This window comes from Phasianus colchicus, chromosome 4, assembly GCF_987193195.1.
Source record: "Phasianus colchicus chromosome 4, bPhaCol1.hap1.1, whole genome shotgun sequence".
In the NCBI taxonomy this organism is placed as follows: domain Eukaryota; kingdom Metazoa; phylum Chordata; class Aves; order Galliformes; family Phasianidae; genus Phasianus; species Phasianus colchicus.
The window spans coordinates 65231274-65254867 of NC_143439.1; the positions used below are offsets into that span (position 1 = coordinate 65231274).

A 23594-nucleotide genomic window follows, 5' to 3' on the forward strand; every position below is an offset into this window, starting at 1 on the left:
TATCCCACTAAAACACGTGTACATTACATACAGCAGCTTGCATTACTGTATTGTATATTGACTTCTTTTTATGAGGACTGTTCAATATTAGAGGAATGATTTAAAAAAGAAGGATGCTTTGAAATGGGGAAGGTGATATTTAAGCAGCACTCTTCAACTAGGAATTATAAAATGGATTAAAAAAATAATTGTGTAAATGTTAAGTTGGAGGTATATGTTGCATCCACAGAGAACAATAAGCCAACCCTTCCAACCTGTTTAAAATGCTGAGGTCAAAGGAGCAAAAAGTCAGCCACAACTTTTGACAAACATAAAAACTTCCAGCCTGGAGAACTATAAAATACCACCTTGATACTAAGCTTTGGTAATTCATTCAAAAACTGCCCCCTCATCCTCTTCAGCATGCTGTTATTCATAGCCATCTCCATTCAAGTGGTGGTTGTCACAAACAGTCATCTTCTTCATATCAACAACTAGCAAATGGAAGAGCCTCGGGCAGATTTCACAACAGTGGTCATAAATTACAGAAGCATGTGCTATCATTCAATATCTCATTGAAGTGCAGTTTCCATTACTTAATATCAATATACAACCAACCACACAGGGTGTGATTCTTGATAACATCATAACAGACCAAATGAAAACCGTATCTGGTATGCTGGCTGCTGCTAGACTAATATGCATCTACCTCAATCAGACTAGGGAATGTGGAATATGCAACGCCACTATATTCAAATAACAGAACAAACAAGTTGAAAAGCTCTCCTCCCTTTTCTTAAGGAAATACTGGACCAGAGACATTCTGTATATGCAGTCAGAAGGTCTCTATATAGTTGGAATGAAGCCAGAGGGATACTTTTGATTGTTTTATTCTGAAGGAATAAAGGAAGATAAGGAAGATTCCAGTACTCTCATAAGTAGCACTTGCCTAAAGGTATGCAGAAAATACAGTCCCCCTACCCCACATCCATAGTGTTACTAGTTTAGCTCTTGTGCTCTAACTCCATCTTCCAATTCTCTTTAAAGAACTCAATTGTGTTAATCAGTGGTATCATACTACTTTGTTGTTGCACTAAAGCTCCAGACAGCACTGTCACTACTTATACAGTCTGTTGGCATATATCACTTTGCTGCTCTTTATCCTGCCCAATGGGAATCTACCAGAACAATAGTCTCATTAACCAGTAGAGATGGACATTTGCAGCGTGCTGATGTACAGCCCTATCAATTACAGCCAATATTTCAAAGAACAGCAGCTACATCTTGTGGAAAGATTTAACACTGCAGGTTTACTCCTATATGAAGTTAACAAAGCAAACTCAGCTTTGCATTAATCTACCCTTTTCTAGGCCTTTTTTTTTTGTGCAAGATGCACAAAGTGAACCTGTACTGCACAATAACCACCTGCAAAACAGTTTCTTCTAACACCCTTTCCCCTAAACCAAATAATCTGCCTGAGTCACTTGACCACAGTGATGATCCAACACCAGAAAGGAAAGAACAGATCTACCCTTGGAGGCTGCATGCTTTATCTTATCTAACCGCAGACAAGCATCAACCAACAGCTTCAATATTCACTAAGAACATCAACAGAAATTTGCTTCCATAATTAAAAACAGATTAGCAAGACAGTTCATAAATTCAACCAAGCATCAAATCTCAGTTTTCTTTAAGTCTATTACAAAGGAATAACACAAGACACAGCCTAGAGTTATCCCTGTTATCTGGCCGAAGCTTTGTTTTCATGGTCAGAGACTTATTTCTTTTCCACTTTCATCTAACACTTCCTAAGCAACATGAAAAGAACATATAGCAAGGCAGTTTCTGCAGGGGATCAGTGTTCAATATTGTTGCTATTGATTTCACATTGACGTTCTCAGATTAGTGTGGAAACCACAAAGAAAAATATCATGAACTTGAAGTGTATTAACTAACTGTAGGCCTGCTCCACTCCATAAGGGTATTCCAGCCACATACTGCTTCCAGTACACATATACAAATACTCATCAGTAGGTACCTAGTTGAAGAGTGGATTCCAGTTCTCTTAAGTACTGCTGTTCAGTTCTTCCTCCTACCCTGGCAGACTACCCTTAACATACTTGGAGCCCTTTCATTATATATTTAAGAACACACCCAGCAGCAAAAACCCTTCTGAGAGAAAAGTATGCAACCCCTAGTTAAGCAAGTAATAGAATGGCCTCTCAGTAATACTACAACAAAGCTGTAGCCTGTGGTTGTCAGGTAATAACAGCTTATCTGAAGCATCTGCTAATGTCCTAATTAAAACTAACTTCATCATGACCTGTAACCTGCAGCCTACTGCAATTCTACAAGCTGTTCCATGAAGCAAGTATGAGCTCTGGATGGGTGATTAGCAAGTCAATAGCATCAGACTGATGACTTGCTATGATATTTTCCAATAGAGTGGAAAGCAAGTCTGTATTGTTATCCAGTTCCTTGGCTGCTTAGCTTGTCTGAAAACAGGCTCACACTTCAGCTCAGTTATAGGTACAGGCATGTACACACAGACAAATATAAAATAAAATAAAAACTTAAAACTTTAGCTTTTACAACACTAAATGAATCATCCATCCCAAAGTTCAGGTTGCAAGTGCACAAAGTAGAGAGCAGTTCTATACATTCTGCTCATTATTCACTATCAAGATTAGCCTGGCTTGCTGCAAACACTGAAAAAGTCTGATGAGGCTTCTCACCAAAAAGCAATGTCTCTTAGAATGAGGGAATATAAATCACAACTGACAGAACAGAATTCTTGCATAAACTTTCAGTTCTTTGTAGCGTCTGCTAACAGGTCAAGTTCTATTACAGTCCTGTATCTTTGGAATGTTTTGACTGAAATTAGAACACAGTGCAAGATACAGACAGAGCCTTTGCTGACCTTTATCAGTAGAGCCAGGTCATAACACAGAAATGATGTGCTCTCACCAAGGAAGAGACTCTAAGGAAAAGTTTTTCCTTAGAGTGACAATGTCAAAATGCTACACAAGATATTGATACCAAAAGCAGCAAGTGAACTTGTCAGTAAGGTGACATTTCCTGCAAGAGATACACAAGAGGAGTGTAAATCGAGCATTTTATTTTTTTCCTCCACATACATAATTAAAATCATGAGTGAACACAGGACAGGAAATCAGAGAAACTAGACATATTTACAGAGATAAATGAGCTATCCATTTTTTCCCATCTTCAAAATCAAGTCATCACAGATCTTCGTTAGCTCATCATTTTCTTTTGTCTGTTAAAGACAGAAAAAGAAGAGTTGCAGGTTCATGTAAGCTATTTTACAGGCAAGTCGTGATCTTTCCCAACAGAAAGTTCACTTACATGCTAGCAACCAATACAGGTTTAATCTAAAGGATGGTCTACTTTGTAAAAATTCTCAAGAAGTGAGCTGATTTCACTGTACTCTCTCTGCTTCTAGATTTCCTTAGAAGAAGTTGTCTATAAAGATTATAGGTACATGAGATTTTTCAGACATTCCTTTTGTTATGTATACTGACATTTGAGATGATAGCAACAATTTAGATTTCAATCCTCACAACACAGACACCTCTGTAGAATATTTCCACTTACTTATTCCAGCAAATGAAATTGATATGCCTTTACAAAGCATTTTAAGACTTCATCTGTGCTGTATGAAGACTGCAATCCAATACATGGATTTAGGGCCCAAACAATATTGAAAAAAAAATCTAGACAATACGAGAGAGTTGGTACTAGTACTAACGGCTTATAAATTAAATGCCTACAGATGTTCAGACAGTTATTCAAGAACTTTCACAGCTCTTGGAGATGTTTAAGTTTTAGAACACCATCTCCATCAGTAGTTCAGATAACCTCCTGATGCAGCAACCTGGAGCAATCAATTCTGTGATCTCATCTACAGGAACAAGCCTTTCTGTTCCAAAAATGATCTGTATATACAGGGTGAGTCTTGACATAACTGATTTCTGCCTTAAGCTTCAATGCTTATTTCCCAAAGCCTACCTAGAGAGTCACCAAAACCAGCACACTTAGTGGGACAACTCCTAGTACTGGTACAAGATCTCTTGAGGTAGTCGAAGGCAATAGCTTAAAAGACTCATGGCACTTTGACAAACCTTTTGTTCAAGGCTTCTCTCTAAAGACTGGATTCTCATTTGTTCTTTGCGGAGACTGGCTTGTAGGGCTGCAATTTCTGCTTTAGCTTTGTTTCGTACCTGGGCAATTTCCTCATTTGCTCTGGAATTGAAGAAATACAGGCGTTTATATTCCTTTCAGACAGCACAGCAGAACTGTTCACAGAATCACACTATTTTTTTATTAATGTTCAAGTACAGTAAACAAGTATTTTAAGCCAAGATTTGGCATTAATAAGCCACATTTTGCAGCAATTAGTTTCTTGACATAGTACTTACTGATGCAGCTTTTCTTCAGCATGTGCCTTTAGTGCCTGGTATCTCTGTTCCTCTTTCTTAATTCTAGCCAGATATTCTTCAGCACATTTTTTCAAAGCCTCTTCATTCTGACCCAGAAACAAGTTTAGTTAGCTTTTATGTACTAGTAGGTGGAAAAGTCAGCTGACTTGTGAAATGGAGGCAATTTAACTATATCAAAATGACAGCATTTGCTCAGAGTACTAAGTACAATTATGAAGTTCCATAAAAGCACAGAAACAAGTGCAAGTCTCCCTACCAATTCCAGCTCTTGAACTTAGCAATTCACTGTCTCCAAGAGATGCCTTAGTTCTATGCTAAGGAAGTGGCTTCTGAATACTAAATATAGCAATAGAAGGGATGCAAGGTAAAGGAAGTCATGCATAGGTTTATGTTGAATAAGCTTATGCATTTCATACAAGAAACCATAGCTCGTGATCCTTATTAACTCCATTATTCCAGTCCGTGGATATGTCTACCAGTTTAAGCTAAACATCCCAGTAAAGTTTATCAGTCTATTATCAGTTTGACTTCTTCAGCATCTATTCAATGCTATGTATGGGAAAACAAGCTGCCCTTATGCAACAAGTAGTTACGCTGGATTTATTCTCCATGATTAACAGAAAAATGATATGCATACAAAAGGAAAAGGCTCATTTTGTTTGAAGAAATCTTGGCTTCTAACAGAAAGATCATCATACTTTAAGCCAGCCACTAAATACAACAGGTTGTTTTTTTAATCTTTAAAGCAGACAACTTGTTTTACAGGTAGTGCCTCGGCTATTTAATTAATGGCTGCAGTAGAAATTAGTAACTTTCTTTCCACCTGCAGAAGATCACAAGGCTTATTTATCTTAAAAGAATATTATTTGCTCTACAGCATCTTACTTTGCGGTAACCCTCCAGCACTTCTTTCTGTTTTTCAAAACGCTTGAAGAGTTCTGAGAAAGATGTCTCCATAGAGTTCAGATCTGAAATAACTTGCTGCTTTTCTTCTACCATCCTCTGTATTTCTTTCTTTGAAAACTCCTTCTGTTTCTGAGAATCCTCTAAAGAAAGCAGAGGTAACGGGTTTAAACTCATAATAGTTGCTAAATTAGTATAAAGCTAGTAATATGGACATGATCCTCACACCTTCAACTTGTCCCTTTAGACTAAGAGCCTCATCATGTAACCCCTCAAAAAAAAAAAAATTGTATCCTTGCTTTTAGGAAAACAGTAATACTCTCTTAATTTGCTACTTCACAACACTGAAAGTTGTGATCATAAATTGCTTAACCAAACGTGGATTTTCCTCCAACACAGTCCAAACCCTGTACATGAGAGTCAAACCTCACGGTAGCAACAAAATCTAAAAACATTTGTTTTCATTAAATATGCAATAGCTGGAAGACCTGGAAAAGATTGAGATAACAAGCCTACTTGATATGGCAAATCCTTCTAAGACAAGCTTTTGCTAGCATACCCAAACTACGTATTCCATAGGCTAATATAACCTAACATGCTAGTCGCCTCATTAAAAAAAAAATTAAGCAAGGACCAGATCTGGTTAATTCAGCTTCCAGCCAGAACAATGTACCTATACATGCTTCATTTAATGTCGTCTTAACTTTGAAACCACAAATTTGACTGAAGCAAAGGCCAGGTCTGTCCAGCAAGAACTCCTACTGACATCCCATCACTAATTTAAGGCCAGATAACAAACCACCAACCAAGCTACAGATAACTGGATCAGCCAGTTTTAATAAACTAGTAGTTCATAGTTCACTATGTTCAGAAGCAGAAAAGGTTAGATGTGTTCATGCCTGACTTCACAACGTCAGCATTAACCACCAAATAATATCAGTACATAGCAATGCCTGGATGATTAGAGTTACAGTTCTATGCATGTAAGTACCTCGTCTGAAGCCTTACACTCACCCTGACAGTGCGAAACTTGAAAAGTTAATTACATCAGAAGTGAAAGAGCACTAACTTCAGGCTAAGCAGAGGCCCCAGAATGATTTCAAGTATAAATACTGAACTTACCCATCATTTGGGTTATTGTACCTTCAAATTCTGCAACTACTTTCCTAAAAAAGAATGGAAAAGAAAAAAGTTAGACCGTAAGGTAGAAAAAGCAGCTGGAGTGAATAAGCGGGCAAAGTCAAATGCTCACCCCATTTCCTTATATTCCACATGAAGCTTGTTGTACTTCTTTTTCCATTCAAGAGTCTCCAACTCTTTCTCTTGAACCTTTAAGGTGAAAAGTAGTAAACATTTATTTCTTGAACAGGAAGTGATACAAGGGTTGTTACTCAGAAGAGCCTAAAAGGTAGCCTAGTTATATCTAAATTTCCCATGTCAAATTCCAAGTTCCAACTAACAGATTCAAAATGAAATGTCTTATTACAAACATGTCAAGTAAGATGATGATGAACCCAAAAACTAGGTATCAAAATTCTTGCTTGCCATTCAATGTTATCAATCTCACAAAAGTCAAGATGAGAGCCAGCTCAGTTTATTCTACTTAGCTACTCTTACTCATACTACATGGAGGTCACTGTTCCCTGGCAAGTAAGTATAAGCCTGTCTAGTAATGCTCTCTCCAGTAACAAATATTCCCTTTTATCTACAAGGCAGATAGAATAAGTCACAAACACAGGAAAGAAAGTAAATACTGAAAAGCTGTGTTGGTCAAAATCAACTTGATGTTTGGAATACACTCAATCCTCCCCTTAACATGTTCTCAAATTTAAGATAATTTGATTCACCTTAAAAATAACCACATTTATTTCACATCAGATTGAATTAAAGCGGAGCACACAATTTTGTGCAAACTCCAGCTTTTTATTAATAACTGGGTTGATAGTGTGACACTACTCTTTCAGAAAAGTAGTATTTCCTAACGTCCAGCCTGACTCCCTGGTACAGTTTGAGGACATTCTGCTAATATCACTAGCTACATGAAAGAAGCAGCTGATCCCCTCCTCACTACAGCCTCCCTTCAGATAGTTACAGAGAGCAATAAGGTCTCCCCTGAGCCTCCTCTTCTCCAGACTAAACAATCCCAGCTCCCTCAGCTGCTTCTCATAAGACTTGTGCTCCAGACCCCTCACAGCTTCATTGCCTGTCTCCAGACATGCTCCAGGGCCTCCATGTCTTCCTTGCAGTGAGGGGCCCAAAACTGAACACAGTGCTCAAGGTGTGGCCTCACCAGTGCCATATAATTCTATCCATTCCAAAGTACCACAACAGTTGGATTAATAGTCACACCACTCTTGCTGCAACTAAGTTTACATGCTTAAAATAGTTCTTAGAAATGAGAGATGAGACTACCAAGTTTAAAATACTACAAGCTTTACTCTCTGCTTTTATCTAAACTCTGTTTTAGACCTGATCCTTATCAGAGCCACAAATTTATCATTTCATGTACTGGACAATGTGCTGGTTAAAGCATTCTCTTAAGTGAGAAACAGAAAGCAATTTAAAGTTACCCACAGAGAAGTTAGGCCTTTGTTGTTTATTTTGTTTTGTTTACTCTAAAGTAAACAAATTAAAATTAAAACTGTAAAGCAGCAAAGGGCCACAGGTCATCATCATCACCATCATTAAGGTTATTTAGTGTTCTTAGTGTGACTAGCTGTCACACTAAGTTGGCCAGGAATTCAGAATGCTGTTTTTGTAAGGTAATTTTGAAGTGATAACTAGCTTTAAGGAAATTTATGCTTAAGTATTGGTCTTACATTATTCAGCAATTTAAGAGCAGACCCGGGGGAATCTCACCAATATCCATAAATATATGAAGGGAGGGTTCAAACAAGACATAGCCAGGCTCTGGTCAGTGGTGCCCAGTGCCAAGACTGGGGACACTGGACACAAACCAGAGCACAGGAAGCGTCTCCAAACATCAGCAAGGACTTCTGTTCTGTACCAGGAAAGTGGCTGGGCAACCCATTACAGTACTGTGAGAAGTTGTGGAGTGTCTCTTTGGAGATTTCAAAAGCCATCTGAATACAGTCAAAGTCAACCTGCTCTATGAGGTCCTATTTCAGTAACAAGGTTGGACAATGTGGCTTTCAGAGATCCCTGCCAACCTCAGCCACTCTGTGATTTTAAGTTTAAAATCCCACCAACTCCTCTCCTTCACCTTCTAATAATATCAGTGGAGAGTAAATTAGATATTTTCACTTATTTTATTAGCTGGATGTATTGACATGCTTCCCCATTACACAAACAAAATCAACCAATCACCACAGTCACTACACCGAATTACCATTAAAAAGATTTTTCTTGTTCTACAGAAATAATAGTATGAAAATAATAGTATGATAATAAGCCCCTCCTTCCCACTGGCAAGAACAGATTTCTCCTACGTAATTTAATAAAAAGAGTTTTGATAACAGAATGATTTGGGACTTGATATCAATTTGATAGTGGGTGCTTTTTAATACTGACGAGTCTTAAAGCAGAACACCTTTCAAAATTAAGTCTGCCATGTGTCCTTAAATGCTAGCTCTGAGGAGTTCTATAGCTAATGCTTGATAGGAGCAATAGAAAGCTTTTTTGGATGAGATGTTGATGTCAAGTATGATGGATAGAATTGCCAAGTGTAGAAATCTACAAAAGGTAGTTTAAACAAAAGGGATTTTCCAGGGCAATACAGGGTCAAGGGTCACCTTACCTCTCTTTTAACTAGTTCAACAGCTGCATCCATATCTTTTTGGCTGTATTTCAGCACATCTATAATAGCATCCACTGCAGTGTTTGTGGAAGCAGTAAAAGGGAGTGGAGAACCATCATGTGCCAGGGTGTCTGGAATTATGAGACCAGCATCCTATAAGGAGATAAAAATTGAGTTCTCAGTGATTCTGATTTTCATGCAGTCATTAGCTGCTTGTAAATTACTTAATAAATCCATATATTTTTATTAAGAACCCTCATCCCAAAATACTCCTATAACTTAGCTACCATAGCTTTCCTACCTTGTTGGTATTTTGTAGAACTACACAATAAGGATGTAATTAAGTGCTATCCACCAGTTCTAACAATCAGAAACAGGACAGACAGCATGCTATTCCACACCAGTAAACAAGCTTTCAGGATTAGAAACTGCACAGATCAATTCATACAAGGGGTTTCATTGCTTTAAGTTTTACACTGTATGGCATCAAATTTAATCAAAGAAGTGCTTTTCATCTCAGCAATGCTATTAAAACACAAGCTTGTCTTACTTTTGTGGCTTCATCTGCATACAAAGGATTGCTTGATTAAAGCATTCTTAAGAACAGCTCAAATTCTCCTAGACCGTGTGCAATACCACCAGCTTCAAACAAAAAAAAATTATAAAAGAATATTAAGTACATCAAAAGTTCAACTTTATATAGTGGGTATCCAACCTTTTTAAGGTGACAGTTTAAATAAGCATTAAAGACTCTTAGAAGTTAGATCCTTAGAAGTTCTGCATAAATCTTAACTCCGTATTCTGGCTGATCCCTTCCCCAAATTATCAATGTGAAACTCCGCATCACTGCAGACATCCTTACAGAAGTTGTAAATGTTCCTAGAAGATCTAGCCCTTTTGGTTTTTCCTCATTTTGAAGACTTGATGCAGGATTCTCAGTTTCTTCAAGCAGTTTGTTTAAATCAGAAGGAGGCCTAAAAATGAACAAACATACACGATTATATTCAAGCACTGCCTTTCCTGCAAAGCTATGCACTACAGGCTAGATTAAATCAATACCTACCCACACTGAAGTGGAGCAGTCATGATATTCATATTTGCTTCAGTAGTACCAAAAATTGGTTGCTTTCTGGGACTGTCTCTCAACAGAGGATCAAACTTCAAATACAATGATTGCTTCCTCAAAGCAGACTCTTTGAACTGAAGAGAAAAGGCATAAAGTGGCAGATTTGCTGCTGTGTAGATAAGCTCTCCCTTCCCCCCCATCCCACCCTCCCCACACATAAATAGTCCTCCAGAGGAGGGTGAGTCTATTCCTGTGTGGCCAGAGCATTGTTTGCTGGAGAAAAATACTTAAGCTTGTGGGCACTGAGTTCTTAAGTCTTTACGTAACATCAAGTGATCTCAGTCCTCTGTTCATAGATAAAACCAAAAGGACAAGTTTACATTAACTATTCAAAATTAGCAGAAGATGCTAAAAGATGAAGGTGGCACTGTAAGCTGAACAAGCAGTCTCAGGACAAACACAGAACTAAAAAGCACTTTCAGCTCAGTGTATTCATTGTATATTCAAAGCCACACCTACTCTGGCTCAAAGCAGGGGAAAAACCACAGAGCTGAACTCATTGAAATATGACATGCCCTATTTAGAGACAGATTTCTTGAAAATGCCCATAAAACAGAGGAGCTTAAAACTTTTCAAAACAATGATCTTTCATTCTCTTCTTGTTTTAGCGACCAGTGATGGGAATACCATCCATCTGACCTTCGCCACTGCAAGAAAAAAAAAAAAAAGCACCTCTGCAAACAGGAAACACAGCACCTCTCATCCTTAGGCAAAATCACTTATAACCGCATTTCCTCACCACCACTCCATGCCTTATAGACACATTCCTGTGAAATAGAACCTGTATTTCTGTGAACAAGTTTGAAGTCAAGCTACTTCATGAGAACATTTAAGGCCTGACAATTTCCTTCTTCCTCAACCAGGGAAGTAAACAAAATATTTCAATACCATACTTACAGATGAAGTTCCAAATTGCTCCAGATAGTCTATGCCCATTCCGAGAACTGGAAAATAAATTATGACAGCACTGCATCTTCACTGTATTTCACAGAAACATCTACAGACTGAAACAAATATGCTTGTACATGCATTAAATATAAGTCTAGTCTCACGAGGTGTTTTACTTTAACAGACAGAAAACTAACTCAAACTGGAAAATAAAATATTTGACAATTTTCTAAACTAAATTTATAGCCACTATTTGTCCTCAAATACCTGCAAGGACTTCTGCTATTCCATAGTTAAAGCCTTGAATATGCTCAGGCATTTTACTGTTCTATACAATACCCCATAAAACAGTAAGATTCTTAATCACATCATTAAAGTTAGTAATAGGTTAAGCTGGATAATAAAGCTGCAGCTGCAGTGTTAATATAAGTGTCAGACTGTACCTCAGTCATTTGCTCATCCTTCCACACAACAGTCCTACAAGGAATACTATTTCCAGGTATTTAACAACTATATGGTAATCATTCAAGACACACATGTAAATTCAGAAAGACCATTCACATTGCAATGATTAATCAGTACTGCAAGCCCTTTGAATAACCTACACAACTCAGTGACAGACAGTTGCATAGCTCTAGTGCTCTCAATCTAGAAAGCCCTTACAACCAGAAATACCATAATGTATTTTCAAGGATAGACAGTTTTTTGTTTTGTTTTTAAGAAAAAAAGCTTTGTCCTTGAAAAGAGAACTGCCACTGAAGCTCTAACAATGTTGTTTCGATACCAGGCTAAGACTCATTTTTGCTGGCAGCTGACCACTAATAGCCATCTGAATTTAGCTTAATCCATAGAAAGTTATGAGTAAACTGAGGTACGTTTCTCAGCCTGATAGTTGCTGCATTTACTCTTCCTGGAAGAGTAAAATGGAAGACAATAAAAGCTAGAATCAAATGTCAAAACTGCAAAGAAATACACAAAAGTTATTGTGACAATGGTCACTCAGAGGGTAGTGATACACTGTAATATTGCCCAGAGCATTGTGAATTCCCCATCCCTGGAGGCATTCAAGGTCAGGCTGGATGTGGCTCTGAGCAGCCTGGTCTGGTGGTTGGCGACCCTGCACGTAGCAGGGGAGTTGAAACTACATGGTCATTATGGTTCTTTTCAACCCAGGCCATTTTATGATTCTACAGATGTTTTCCCAGTTTAAACTGGAGGACTGCCCTTACCTTCTGATGATGGTCTGAAGAGCTCTTCAGGTTCAGCACTAGCTGTCTGCTGATCTGCTGTTATTTCATTTCTGTGAGAAGTAGGTTTAATTTCTTCTGCAGACATTGACCTTTTTCCACTGTCAGCAGAAACTAAATTATCTTGAGAGGGGACATTTGCTGGAGACATTTTAGATGGGCTTATTTGTTTCTCCTAAAGAGAAAAGAACAATCCTCTTTACTGTTAAAATAATAATTTAAATGCAACATGGAGATCACAATAATGATCAGATTGGTTTGCCACAAATTATCTCGGCAGCCAGCATAATAATCCTCAGTAATTCACAGACAGAAAGTAAACAGTACCAACACTGAACTACAGGAATCACATTCTAAGAATCCACACCCTTGCATTTGTCCTTCTATGCAACTGCTGATGAAAAAAGATACCACATACCAAGGTACCAATTTGTCTGTCTTCTGATGTTACCTTCAAAAGAAGTCTGCACAGTTTACATTCACTCTAGAACTGCACAAAATTCATGGAAAAATAATTCTCCAATAAAATACCAAACATGGGTTTGACAAGGTTAAGTGGCAAAGAAATTTGTTTCATGGAACAGCTTGGTGAGAATCTTTTCTATGCCTTACCATGGATAGCTCTTCTGGAAGATTAGTTTGTCCCTGAACTTCTGGCTTGTCTTCTTGCTTTCGTGGCTCATCTTCCACCACATTTTGTTTGTGGATTTCCCTTGGGAGGGGAAGAAAAAAAAAAAAATAAAAATCAAAGTCCCAGTCACAGATTGTTTTGAATTTTTATTTTTAAATCAGATGTTGAACAAACTAAGCTTATTTGAGTTTCTATTGCCAAGTACAGGAAGCATCCAGAAAGGTAAAGATGTAAGTTCTGTCTTGCCTTGAGTTGGTGACAACTCAAAAGACAGAAAGCTTTCTTTCCATAACTAGCAACCTTACATGGGAAGCAGAAAAATCACAGCAGTATCACTTCTTTCTATTCACTTAACATTCTCCTAATTTCCATTTGAGAAGCCTGAAATTTGCTGGTTTTTGTTTTTAAGTTAAGCTTTTGTTTAATTAAGAATAGAATTACAAGCATCCCACTATTCTTCCCACTAAAATAATGCTATGATTACTGATTTAAGCCACGTAACTTCACTAGAGAGGTCCAATACTTCAGTCACTGATAATAGCATAACCATAACTTTTCACTTTGGCAAACAGTAGCTGATCATGGTACACTGGAAGCAAAAGAGCAAGCACTTCTGTCAAGTTAGCATCTCGTCAGTCCACTTCAGGTAAGCAACTGATTTATATAATGCTGCCGTTTTAATAGTTAAGCTTCCTAGGAAAGGCAGTACAACATCTCCCATTCTCAAGTACAAAAACTTGTTTCATCTGCTGCCAAAGTGTAACTTTTGTGACAAGCATTTTTATTGCAAATAGAATTCTGCTGCAAAGAAACAGCACCTCAGAGCTCAGCCAGGACAAAACTGCCTAGCTCCTTCACAAGCTGCATGATACGCAATGCTGCTTACTGATTTTTTTTTTTTTTTTTGAGAGGTAACAGTAGTTAACCAACACTACTCATTTTACTTCAGTCCCAGATTATGGTGAGAGCCACTTATGGAGAGACCAAGTTATTTAGTCTTCCCATGTAAGCTTGATCCCCTCACCCCTCCAGATTAAGAATACATTTTGCCTACAGCTAGCCACCTAGAGATGGTTTCTCCGGTAAGGTCTTTGCTGCAACATATTGTATTAAAGCTTACAGCGTGCAATACAAGCCAGCCATCCTTTGAGGGAGGAAGTCAAGGAGGTGTAGTACATCAATTGTTGTAAAACAGATACCATCTATCTTCCTTTGCACAAGGTACCTTTACATTCAGTTACACAGAATTACTTACGGACTTTTTGGTTCTTTTTTCTCAAGAATTTCACAGCTAGTTGGTCTGTTATTCTGCTCCACTGGGAGATGCTCCCTTCTTGGTGAGGCACTATCCTGCTCTTCTTCCTGGGGAACTTTCTGAGACCTGGGCTCAGAATACTTGGGTGAGGTGGAAACTTTAGAACCTCCTCCGAAAGGATTAAAGTTCGGATCATCAAGTTTTTCCCAGTCAAACTTATAGGATGCCCTAGGAACAGGAGTTTCGTCTTCCACGTTACTTTTATTTTCCACTTCAGTATTCTCTGTTTTCAGTTTGGAATTAAAAGTTTTTTTGGAAGGTGGTTTAATTCCAAGTCTTTTACCTAGTTTCTTAGGAGGTGGTTTTCTAACACTGGTGTTATCAAAGTCAAATTCCAGTTTTACTGGTCCAGCCTTGGTGACACCAGGCTTTTCTGCAGGTTCCCCTTTGGAGATAGCAGGCTCTTCTAAAGGCTTCAACTCTTCTGTTGAAGCTTTTTCTGGTACTGGAACATTTTGAAGTTTTGATTCCCCAGTTTTGGAAGAACAGGTCACATCAGAACTAATAAGATCCAAATTGCCAGACTTATTGATTTGGCTTACTTGTGTGGAAGGAGACTCCTGCAGAGAGCCAGTGACAGCATGCTTTGGGAACAGATCAGGTTTATTGGACTCCAACAGAACAGATTTTTTTCCAGAGGAAGAAGTATTATCCTGTTTACTGGGGTACTCCGTACTTGTTGTTGAAGGAGAAGCTGTATTATCCAGTGGAAGAGAATTGCTACTTTTCTCAGGGCTGGTAGATACCTTTACAGGAGACTTTTGCAGATTTCCAGGAGAATTCTGCAGCTGTGTTGAACTCTGGAAGGGATTGATGTCATTTAAGTTATCAAAATCAAGACTATAGGAACCTCGACTCTTCACTGGCATCTCATCATCTGGGTAAGGAGCAGCACTGACTTTCTCAGGCATTTGTTTATTTATCTCCGTATCACTTGCTTCAGCTTCAGTCTTCTGTTGACTTACGCTGCTTAAAAAAAAAAATTAAAAAAAATCTATATGTGATTAAGATAGCATTCACATCATATTTAAAGACATACACAAGCAGCTTTTCACAGATAATGGTTTGCTTGTTTTTTTTTTTTTTTTTTTTTTTTAACGTAATAAGAGAGCTGACAACAAAAGAATACTCTAACAAGAATTCAGTTATTACCTAATAGTCTGAAATCACAAGCCAGCACAGGTTGAACTACAGGAAAATCAATCCTTGAAGGCACTCAGTATTCTTAAGCTATCAGTTCTGCACACAGCTACATTACCTTATGCCAGTTCTCACAACAACATATGGATATTTCCACTTCACTGAGCAGTGTGAAATATACACTGCTTATGAGTTATTAACAACAAGCAGTTTGAATACCAGCACAACAAGTAGTACATTTTTCAGTAAATTCATCCATGAGTCATGATAGACTCACAAGACTAGGACCAAACAGAATCATGACTCAAATTCTCCCATTCTAGTCATTATTTTGTTTGGTCATCCTAGAAGACTTTTTTCCCCACTTAAAGTATACACCATCATATCAGCCATGTATATATCCAAACAGATTCTGGACTTAGGAACTCTAAACTGCATGCAACAGCAAAGCTGAAGAGACACATACAAGAGTTCACTACAGTAAGGAGAAGAAAAAAGAAAGTATAAGATTCTCCAGCAGATTCAACAGGTTAAAGAACAAGTCTGGGTATTCGCTACCGCTGGATATTTTACAAGTTACTGTTGCCCTTGTTACTTCCTCAAACTATACTTAACTTCTGAGGCTATGCCTCAGACCACAGAGAGTTAAGCCATTACTTCCTGAAACAGGATTTCCTCCCATTGTTTTGTCCCTGGACAAAGTAGATATTTCTATGTGCCATTCATATCTCCTATAGAGCAAAACACGATTAAAAGCCACTCAGTAAAAACACTGCTTCGATAAACCCAAAAGCAAAAGCAGGAGATAGAGTTCACAAAGCTCTTCTCACCCGGTTTGAGAGCCTCTTCCCTGCAATAGCTCAGCCCCAGACTTGTTCAACTACTAAAGGCCCCTCCCATTCTCCCTCAGTGCTTAACCTAATAAATGCCAGTCAAGAGCAAGACATCAGCTAGAAACTTTAATTACTTTGTTAGTTGGAAGTGCCATCCTTCAGCAACACTAAGTCCTTCAGTTTACTTGTTACAAGCAAATCCGTATAGTTTACAAGTAGAAACAATATGCACAGTAAATGCAGTGTCTTGACACACATTTATGCACCTAAAGCCAATTAGATGCCTTTTTAACATGCTTGAGCCATGCATACTTGATTTTCATTTATTCATTTAAACACTATGTCTGAAACGAACACAATATTACTTAAAAATTATGGTGGCTGGCTTAGAGGTACTTTTCTAAACCAGAGTACACATACAAATTAATAGCTGAAGCAAATGTAAACATGTAAGGAACACATAAGCACTCCAATCTTTTTCCCTTCTCCCTGCCCCAAATACAAGACATTGGGAAGAGTACAGGGTAGTTGAAAGAACCGGATATACTTCCTTGGAAACAACAAAACTTAGGTCTAAGCCTTCTTGCCACTAGGCACTATAGATGCCAGATGTTTGCATCAGTTTAAGGAAGGGTGAAAAAAAAAATCATAAGAAAAACATTCATTGAGGCCCACCTACTTAAACAGCAGTCATACCACAGGATCATTATGCCATTACAGCAATATTTTTAGTAAAGGAGGGGTTGCAAAGCCCTCAACTGTAACACTGCAGAATTGTGCTCTTCTCCAGACAGATTCCAGGAGCTTCCGTGAGATCCAGGCTAATAGATTATTCTTAGAATTGATGTTATATTCACTGTACTACCATATTAATTTTAACACTCATTGACTCAAAGCGTCAACTCCAGCAAACCATTCAAATGATACTTCTGAGAAGAAAGTCTGAAGAGATAAAATAGTACATAACATAAAAGCCTTAACATCACATCTCTCTTTCAATTAAATCTAGGATTCTCTTAATCCATGAAAATCTCACTGAATGAAGCAGTTCTGTATTCCATGCCTAGCATGGCTCTTTTCTACAAAATTATTTATGCATAATATAACAGACACTTCCAGGAAATCAGTTAATAAGGGACTCAGAAACATAGTTCAGTATTCAATATTACAACCAAGACAATGCTTTCTTAAAAGTAATTAATTAGCTTTGAAAGAAATTTGCTTATCAAAGTCAGCACTGACCTAGGTTCTTTCATGCAGCTTCTATCTTGTTATACAACCTTAGAATGTAAATACACACGTTTATAATGGGGGAAAATTAACTTGATTACGTCCCACATTGCTAATACTACAAGCAGTGAATACATTACTTACACAGCACTGATGGGCATAGAGAGATCATCCTGCAAGGCTTCACTGCAATCATCAAGCGTGAAAGTAGAGTCAAGTTTGTCTGTCATGGTGGGACTTAATATTTTTCGAGACTGAGGATCTCTTAGAGGAGTTTGAAAGGTCACCTTTAAGAAAGGGACAAGAGGGCAAGGGAAGGAAAAAGGAAGGACATGAATACCAGAATATTTTCAAGCTCTGAATACCACGTATACTCAGTACTGTAGATCATAGAAGAATATACTTAAATATGAAAGCAAAATTTTACCTTCATAGCTCTTGCCACACTTTTCGGTGGCAAGTTTTCTTTCTGGGACAGGCGCAGAATAGAAGGTCTCTCTGTAGGTTCCGGTTGTGCAAAGTAAAAGCCACAGTCTTCCGCTGTTAGATCATCACTGACGTTTTCTCCATTTTCTGCATTTAAGATCTGCAGACTCATTCTACAATATCAACACACAACATCAGGGCAAGAATGAGAGGGTGTGGTCAGCCAGATGTACTTTCAGATAGCTGAAGAAGTTGGAAGCCTGGCACTGGACGGCAAAAAAAAAAAAAAAAAAAAAGCCTGCAACCCACCAAACACAAACGACACCACTTCAAAAGCAATCTTAAAAGTATTCAAGATCCTCACATGGAAAGGTGTATCTCAAGACTCTTCAAGCACCCAAACACAGCACCTGACCGGCCCCTCTGCTTTTGCTAGTGGTCTAGCAAGTTAATTGCTGATATTATGTTTTCTACTTAACATACAACCCTACTAATTAAGTCCATCCTTTAAAGGTAGCTCTATTATTTGCTCATTTCTTCATTCCAAACCCTTTAAAATCAGTAGAGACATTCAGTCACATCTGATGTAATAGGGTGAGACCACATGAATAAAATAGAGAAATGGCTGTCATTTCTACATTGTTGATCAGCAAAAAGCAAATAGTTAGGATGTGTTTAGGATCAGCGTTTTGAATAAGATTAGTTCAGCTTTTTCTTGCACTGTCTGAACATATGCTGCTTTTTTGAAGCACCTGGTACTTAAGAATCCTTTGTTGTATAGATATTACTAGTATGCAAACCTGGTGGGGAAAAAAAATAATAAAAGTAGGTAATCCTTAAATACTGCTCTTACATTAGAGATGCACAGAAGCTTTACTAGACTGCAAAGTACTAGTAAAATTAGATAAGTCTACGCATGAAGGACTTCAAACTAAAGCCTACAAAATAAGTTAGGAATAGACAAAGAACATTACAAGTGGCCCAGGCAAGCAAGCAAGTTTTACATACATGAACTCTGTCTATTTTTTATTCCCAACAGGATCACCTCTCTTTTAAAGCATCAAAGAAACAATACTCCATGATGTAACTGGTAAAAACAAACTAAAAGCAAAAAAGGACCAGAACATAGAAGGCATCTTAAGCAAGATCCAGGCATAACCAATGCCCACCATGGACAACTCCTGAGAAGCACTTATCTGACAAGCCACCAGCAAATCAGTTTCTTTCAGGAGAATGGAGGGGTACATCCAGAACTTAGGCAAGGGAATCGGATAGGAAAGTTGGCTTTCTGCAATGGGGACAACCATTCCAAATGATCTCAAATGGTTGATTTGAACAAGCAACTGATTATTAGCTTCCTTGTCCATCCTCTGTCATGAAGTCAATTAGACTCCAAATGATTGTTTTCATTATCATAAAGAGGCTCAGAAGGCAAATGCTATCCTGGGCTCCATCAAAAGAGGGGTGGCCAACAGGGGCAGAGAGGTAATTGTTCCCCTCTACTTTGCTCTTGTGAGGTCCCATTTGGAGTACTGTGTCCAAGTGTGAAGCCCCCAGTACAAAAAAGACAGGGAGCTGTTGGAGAGGGTCCAGAGGAGGGCCACGAAGATGATGAGGGGACTGGAGCACCTCCCCTACGAGAACAGGCTGAGGGAGCTGGGCTTGTTCAGCCTGGAGAAAAGAAGGCTGCAGGGTGACCTTACTGCAGCATTTCAATACCTAAAGGGAGCCTACAGAGGGGAGGGGAATCAACTCTTTGAAAGAATTGATAACTGCAAGACAAGGGGAAATGGTTTTAAGTTGAGGGAGGGGAGATTGAGGTTGGACGTCAGGGGGAAGTTCTTTAGAGAGAGAGTGGTGAGGTGCTGGAACAGCTGCCCAGAGAGGTTGTGGATGCCCCATCCCTGGAAATGTTCAAGGCCAGATTGGATGGGGCCCTGCGGAGCCTGGTCTAGCATTAAATGAAGAGGTTGGTGGCCCTGCATGTGGCAGGGGGGTTGGAGCTTCATGATCCTTGAGGTCCCTTCCAACCCTGGCCATTCTGCGATTCTGTGATTTTACAAGTAATTTTACAAAAATAAATGTACATTACATTATAGAACTCAAAGAACTTCCTTGCATCCCTTTATTAGTAACTATGATTAAGATAACAGATCAACTGAATCATTAGATTGTAATTGTTCAGTCTAAACAATTTGTTTAGAAGCAAAGCCATCATCTAAGACAAGCTCCATAAGCAGGGAACACTCATTTAGAGACAGCAGTTTTGTCAGTGCACTCAAGTCAACGCACACAAGTTTTATTTTTGTTTTTAAAAGGCACTAAGTTCCCCCTCTACTACAGCCACTCAAAGATCATAGAATCATAGAACTGTTTGAATTGGAAAGGACACACTCACTGTCATCTAGTCCAACTCCCCTGCAACAACCAGAGACATATACAGCACAATCAGGTGCTCAGAGTCCCATCCAGCCTGACCTTGAATGTCTCCAGAGACTAGGCTTCCACCACTTCTCTGAGCAATCTGTTCTAGTTCTTCACTACCCTTATTGTAAAAAATAATAATAAATCCTTTTGTGCAATTTAAATCTCCCTTCTTTCAGTTTGAAACCATTTCCCCTCATCCTATCACAACAGATCCTGCTATACAGTCTGTCCCCCTTCTTTCTTATAGGCCCCCTTCAGATACTGAAGGGTGACCATCAGGTCTCCCCAGAGCCCAGCTTTTTCAGTCTGTCCTTGTAGGGAAATTGTTCCATCCCTTGCATCATTTTTGTGGCCCTCTTCTGGGCACACTCCAGCAGGTCTATGTCTCTCCTGTACTGAGGACAACTGGACACAATACTCCAGGTGAGGTCTCACCAGCACAGAGTAGAGGAGCAGGATCACCTCCGTCACCCTGCTCACCACGCTTCTTTTGTTGTAGTCCAGATACAGTTGACTTTCTAGGATACAAGACAACATTGCTGTCTCATGCCCAGCTTACCATCCACAGAATGAAACTGCTTAATGTCTCTGAAGACTATTTAAATAGGTACAAGTGGCAGTCTTCCATTCTGGACTTGTGAATGAACATTAGCTCAGTGACATCAAGTAAATCCCAGGTAACCATCACTGATAAATTGAGGACTTCCTGGCAGCTACTGTTGTCTACTGGTCACTGGAGCACAACAGCCAAAACACCAATATGGTCTCAGACACTAGAGAAAGCCACAAAATTCGTAGGAAAAAAATAGATATTTTTCTCTATTGAATTGCCCTTTTTAAGTTCCCCAGCATCTGAGACACAGAGGACCATCTCCACACAGAACAACTTAGTATGAACAAAAGCATGCCCCGTGTTTCAAGCTAGATTCCATTTGTTAATTGCAGCTCATAAGTCAGTGACTCTAGAGGACACCTTGCTTTCAAATCATTTCAGGAAGGAAAAGTCGCAGCACCTGTAGCCAAAAACAGGCCGGGTGGAAGCAGAAACAGAAACGCAGCCCTGGGGGCTCTGCTGCCCCCCCTGCCTGCAGTTCATGGTAGGGAACAAAAGACAGCCTTGAACTGGAGGCAGCCACCCTTGACAATGTTTTAAGGAGGGAGGATAGGCAAAAATGGACTCCTCTCCTCTATCCCCACAATTCTCCAGGGTGCCCTGCAATGCTCTTGAGCCACCCTAGACCATGAGGAACCCTTCAACCTCACATCACCCACCGTGAAACTCACTGGGGTTCCCTCTGCTGCCCCTCATCAGCTCAAATAACCAAGATGCCCACCAGGCCCCGTCCCCGGAGACATTCAAGGCCGGGTTGGTTGGGGCCCTGGTCTAATACTGAATGTGGAGATTGGTGGTCCTACCTGTGGTGGGAGGGAGGGAGTTGGAGATTAACGATCTTTGAGGTTCCTTCCAACCCGAACCATTCTATGATTCTGATTCTGTGATCGAGGCCCACATGGACACAGTGCCACACCTCTTGCACCCCATTCTTACCCTGGTTCAGCCCCATAGTGCGGCAACCCCGCAGAGCCTCACACTGCCCTCAAAACACGGAGACTTCCCTAGAGCCCTTCTCAGCCCCACATCACCCCTCCAGCTTTGTCCTGCAGCCCCAAGCCCGCTGCAGGCCCACAATGCCCTTCAGCACGAGCTCCCCTCCCAGCTCCAAGCCCACAGGGCGCTCCCCGAGGACCCACCTCAGCCTACCCTTCCCCCAGACCGAGATATCCCCCTCCAGCAACTCTCCATACACCCAACTCAAGCAGTATGATCCCCAGAGCAGCTCCCCCTCCTACCTGGCGGCAAGAACCAAACCCGCAGCACAACCCGCTCCGCCACAACCGCCTCAGGATTTCAAACTTCAACGGCGCCTCCAGCCGACCAATAAGAAAGCGGCATTCGGAAAGCGGTCTCCAATCCGGAAAGCGTCCTGCGGAAGGGCGGGGATTTTCGAGGCCTTCCGCCAATAGAATCTCACGGAGCGGAGCTGCCGCGCGAGGCGCGATGGGAAGGAGCTGTGCTGTGGCGGCTGATTTGGGGGGGGGAAGGAGGGAGCGGGTTGGCGGCCGAGTGGCTCCTCCTTTAGACCCGCCTGCGGGGAAGCGCGAATGGTTCTGGGGAAAACAAGAAGAACCAAAAAAAACAAAAACAAGAACAAAAGAAAAACAGCAGCAAAGGCTGCATGTTTTTCAGAAGTGCTACCCCGCTTTCCACACAGAGCAAAACTGGGTGTGAAAGTGAGGCACAGCCCAGCGTTCTCCCTGTGGGTGCCTTCAGTGGGACTGGCTCTGTGAGACGTCACTGTCAGCAAACGTCCCTTCTGCCTCATTCCCACGATGTGTTTGAATCAAAGAAATCAACGTGTAGAAACTCCACAGCAAAGCGTTGTTGCTGTTAAGGCAGGTATTCCTTGTTAGCAGCAATGGGAAGCAGAGGGGATATTTCCCCCTTAAGCGCTTCAAAGATTACATGATTCAGAGTCCGTTTTATTTCTTTATAATCCATGCTCATCAATCACCACTGAGATAATTAATTAACATATACACGCCTATCTCAGGTAGCGATTCATGAGGTTTCCAGTCTGCTATTCCATGGTCTCTTCTACTGTCAGGGTCTTCTAGCATCATGACAGTGACAGTCCAGCTGACAGCCTTTTACTTCCTCACCCTCCTATGTAAACTTTATTCACTGACACATGCTCAGCAGGAGAATGCCTATTATAAGTAATTTATAGGTACCAAAATCATAACATTTGCTCTCTTAGCACTTGGCCATTATTTCTGGACATCTGCTCGTCCTTGGATAGAGATAAGTTTGGGAACATGTATTTTAATGATATATACTGGGTTGCTGGAAGATAAGGAGGATAGAGGGGAGTGTCTTGACATCTGCCTATTGCATCCCAGCCTACTCCCAGAGTGAGACAACTCAGCTTTGTGTGAAGGCCCTGGCTTCTTTTGATGTTTGATAAGCCTACTCATATTGTTTCATTATTGTATTTCTTTTGCTGAAAGTCTTTTGTTAAAACAGAACAGAGTTACCACATGCTTTCTAGTCTATAATGCTACATCCATTTGCAGCAAGTATTTGCAACATCTAAAAGCCATTGCAGTTTTGCAAGTAGGAGCTAATCATGTAATACAACAATTAGAAATACAGTTGTTGAAAAATTTGCTA

General features: G+C 39.8%; 1 protein-coding gene across 4 annotated transcripts; it reads right to left on the reverse strand.

Moving 5' to 3' along the window:
- Nucleotides 1–3077: 3077 nt before the first annotated feature.
- Nucleotides 3078–22314, reverse strand: TACC3 (transforming acidic coiled-coil containing protein 3). 4 transcript variants are annotated; one of them, XM_031588271.2, is made up of 16 exons: nt 22214–22314; nt 17937–18108; nt 17654–17796; nt 14247–15272; nt 12973–13072; nt 12343–12535; nt 11123–11169; nt 10163–10299; nt 9962–10073; nt 9100–9252; nt 6595–6671; nt 6465–6508; nt 5325–5485; nt 4419–4525; nt 4122–4242; nt 3078–3256 (listed from the first exon to the last, which is right to left on the reverse strand). In XM_031588271.2, exons 2-16 carry the CDS (start codon nt 18105–18107, stop codon nt 3188–3190), a joined length of 2661 nt encoding a protein of 886 aa, XP_031444131.2. In that variant the 5' UTR covers nt 18108; nt 22214–22314; the 3' UTR covers nt 3078–3187. The 4 variants fall into 4 exon arrangements, with proteins under 4 accessions (XP_031444131.2, XP_031444130.2, XP_031444132.2 ...); XM_031588270.2 differs by having other exon boundaries at nt 14247–15275; XM_031588272.2 differs by lacking the exons at nt 17654–17796; nt 17937–18108; nt 22214–22314 and adding an exon at nt 16277–16350 and having other exon boundaries at nt 14247–15275.
- Between the last annotated feature and the right edge of the window lie 1280 nt (nt 22315–23594).